We start from the raw sequence: 2,069 nt of genomic DNA on the forward strand, positions 1-2,069 counted from the left end.
CCGCTGGCCCTTGAGGAAGCGGGATCCCGTGGCAGGGGGGTGCACGCAGCTCCCCCCCTTCCCTCACCTTGTTTTGCCTTTTCCCATGGGTTGGAGCCCTTCTCCTGCTCCAGCTGACCCAGGATTTGTGTAATTCCCCCCTCAGCACTAATGAGGATTATCCCTGCTCAGCTCTGCGCAGGGAGCCAAGGCAGGACTTGTGTAAGGGCTTAACTGCCCTGCAGAGCCCACGTGCAGCCCCGGAGAGCAGCCCGTCCCCCGCACGGCCGCACCAGCCGGACATGCTCAGGCATTTCCCACAACTTTATTGCAAGGAGACATGAGCTGCTGCTTTGTGCCTGTGGAGCTGCCCGGCAGAGGCCGGGAGCCCGGGCGCCTCCTCCAGCCGGTGCACGCCAAGTCTTCGGGTTTGTCTCACCAGCGAGCTGGCTTAAAGACAGACCGTCATGGGGGCTGGGGAGGAGTGCGGGAGCCGGGGCCGGGGCAGCACGGCGGCGCTACAGGTACTTGGGCAGGTCCTTCTCGATCACCTGCGGGGAGAGGCGGCGTCACAGCGAGCTCGGGGCTGTCCCCCAAGGAAGCCGTCCCGCCCAGGCTGCTCTCGGTGCCGTCTCCCTTCCCGCTGCCTCCCGGGCCAAGGCCGAGGAAGGGAAGAGGCCGGCGGCCTCCTCTGGACACGGCTCCCCAGCCGGCACCATCGCGCTTCCCTCTCCAGGGCCGCGGGAGCCACCGCAAGGACTCACGTAGGGATCCTCCATGGGACTGTATCTCTTCACGACTTGGCCCTCGCGGTCGATAAGAAACTGCAGAAGCGAAAGAGCAGCCGGGTGAGGCCAGGGCTCCGCTTGGCGCGGCTCGCACCAGAGCCCAGCAGAAAACAGCTCTATCCTACCTTGGTGAAGTTCCACTTTATTGCGCTAAAAGGGACAAAAAAAGACACAAGTGAGTCTGTGATGGAAAAACTCCCCTTGCTGCTGCCTGGCCGCCCGTTTCCATGAGCCGTGGCCCCCTGTCCTGCCGCCCGCGGGGTGTCCCCAGCCGGCGGGTGCCCCCACTCACTTGCCCAGGGTGCCCCTTCCCGCGGGCTGCGCCTTCATCCACGTCCACAGCGGGAGCGCGTGGTCCCCGTTGACGTCCACCTTGCTGAACATGTCGAACTTCACCCCGTACTTCTCGGCAAACGCCTTGATCTGCGCGTTGTCGCCGGGCTCCTGCGGGCGGCACCACACGGGGCTGGAGCCGCCGGCCGCCCTGCGGCGCCGCCCGGGGCCCCCCGGCGCCCCCGGTACCTGTTTTCCAAACTGGTTGCAGGGAAAGGCCAGGATGCGTAAACCCTTCTCAGCGTATCTGGCGTACAGGTCAACAAACTGAGTGTAGTTTACGTCGGTCTTTCCTCATTTGGAGGCCACGTTGGTGATGATGCAGACGAAGCCCCTGCGAGGAGGGCGGTTGGGGCGCGAGTCCCCGGGGCGGCGCCGCCTCCCGCCCCGCTCCGCTCCTACCGGTACCGCTCCAGGGACACCGGGGCGCCGTCGATGTCCTGCGCGTGGAAGTCGTAGATGCTCCGGGCCGCGCGCCAGTCGTCGGCCTGCGCGCACTGCGGGAGGGAGCGGGCTCGTGGAGCGGGGGCTCGTGGAGCGGGGCCGCCCGGCGCGGCCCCCCCGCCCCGCTGCTCCGGTGCCCCCGTCCCGCCGCCCCGGTGTCCCTGGCCCGGTGCCCCCGCCCCGGTGTCCCGCGCTCACCATGGTCCCGCTCCGCCGCGCCGCCGCCGCAATGACCCCGCACCGCAGCGCCCGCTCTAAACAGTGACCCCAACGCATCGCGCCACCGCCCCCGTCCCCGCGGCCAATCAGCGGCGCGCCCCGGCCTGACGGACGGCCCCTGTGGCCAATGACGGAGCAGGCGGCGCGGCAACTGCCTCTGCGGCAGGCGGGGCGGAGCACGGTGAGGGCGGGGCGGAGGAAAGGGCGCGGGGGCGGGGCACGCAGCGAGAGGGCGGGGCATGCAGCTCGGGGGCGGGGCACGCAGCTCGGGGGCGGGGCATGCAGCTCGGGGGCGGGGCACGCAGC

At 69.4% G+C, this 2,069-nt stretch overlaps 2 protein-coding genes across 2 annotated transcripts in view; one reads left to right on the forward strand and one right to left on the reverse strand.

The window, feature by feature from the left end:
- Window positions 1–297: 297 nt before the first annotated feature.
- GPX4 (glutathione peroxidase 4) lies at window positions 298–1,820 on the reverse strand. The gene is made up of 7 exons (XM_026038764.1): window positions 1,743–1,820; window positions 1,503–1,597; window positions 1,290–1,434; window positions 1,060–1,211; window positions 893–917; window positions 744–803; window positions 298–530 (listed from the first exon to the last, which is right to left on the reverse strand). Exons 1-7 carry the CDS (start codon window positions 1,818–1,820, stop codon window positions 498–500), a joined length of 588 nt encoding a protein of 195 aa, XP_025894549.1. The 3' UTR covers window positions 298–497.
- Window positions 1,821–1,890: 70 nt separating this feature from the next.
- Window positions 1,891–2,069, forward strand: part of POLR2E (RNA polymerase II subunit E) — a 3,782-nt gene continuing 3,603 nt past the window's right edge. Inside the window, exon 1 of the mRNA XM_026038766.1 lies at window positions 1,891–1,944. Within this exon, the coding sequence (XP_025894551.1) occupies window positions 1,891–1,944 (54 nt within the window). The remainder of the gene's footprint in view (window positions 1,945–2,069) is intronic.

This window comes from Nothoprocta perdicaria, unplaced genomic scaffold (genome assembly GCF_003342845.1).
Source record: "Nothoprocta perdicaria isolate Ctin4 unplaced genomic scaffold, notPer1 scaffold_218, whole genome shotgun sequence".
Lineage (NCBI taxonomy): Eukaryota > Metazoa > Chordata > Aves > Tinamiformes > Tinamidae > Nothoprocta > Nothoprocta perdicaria.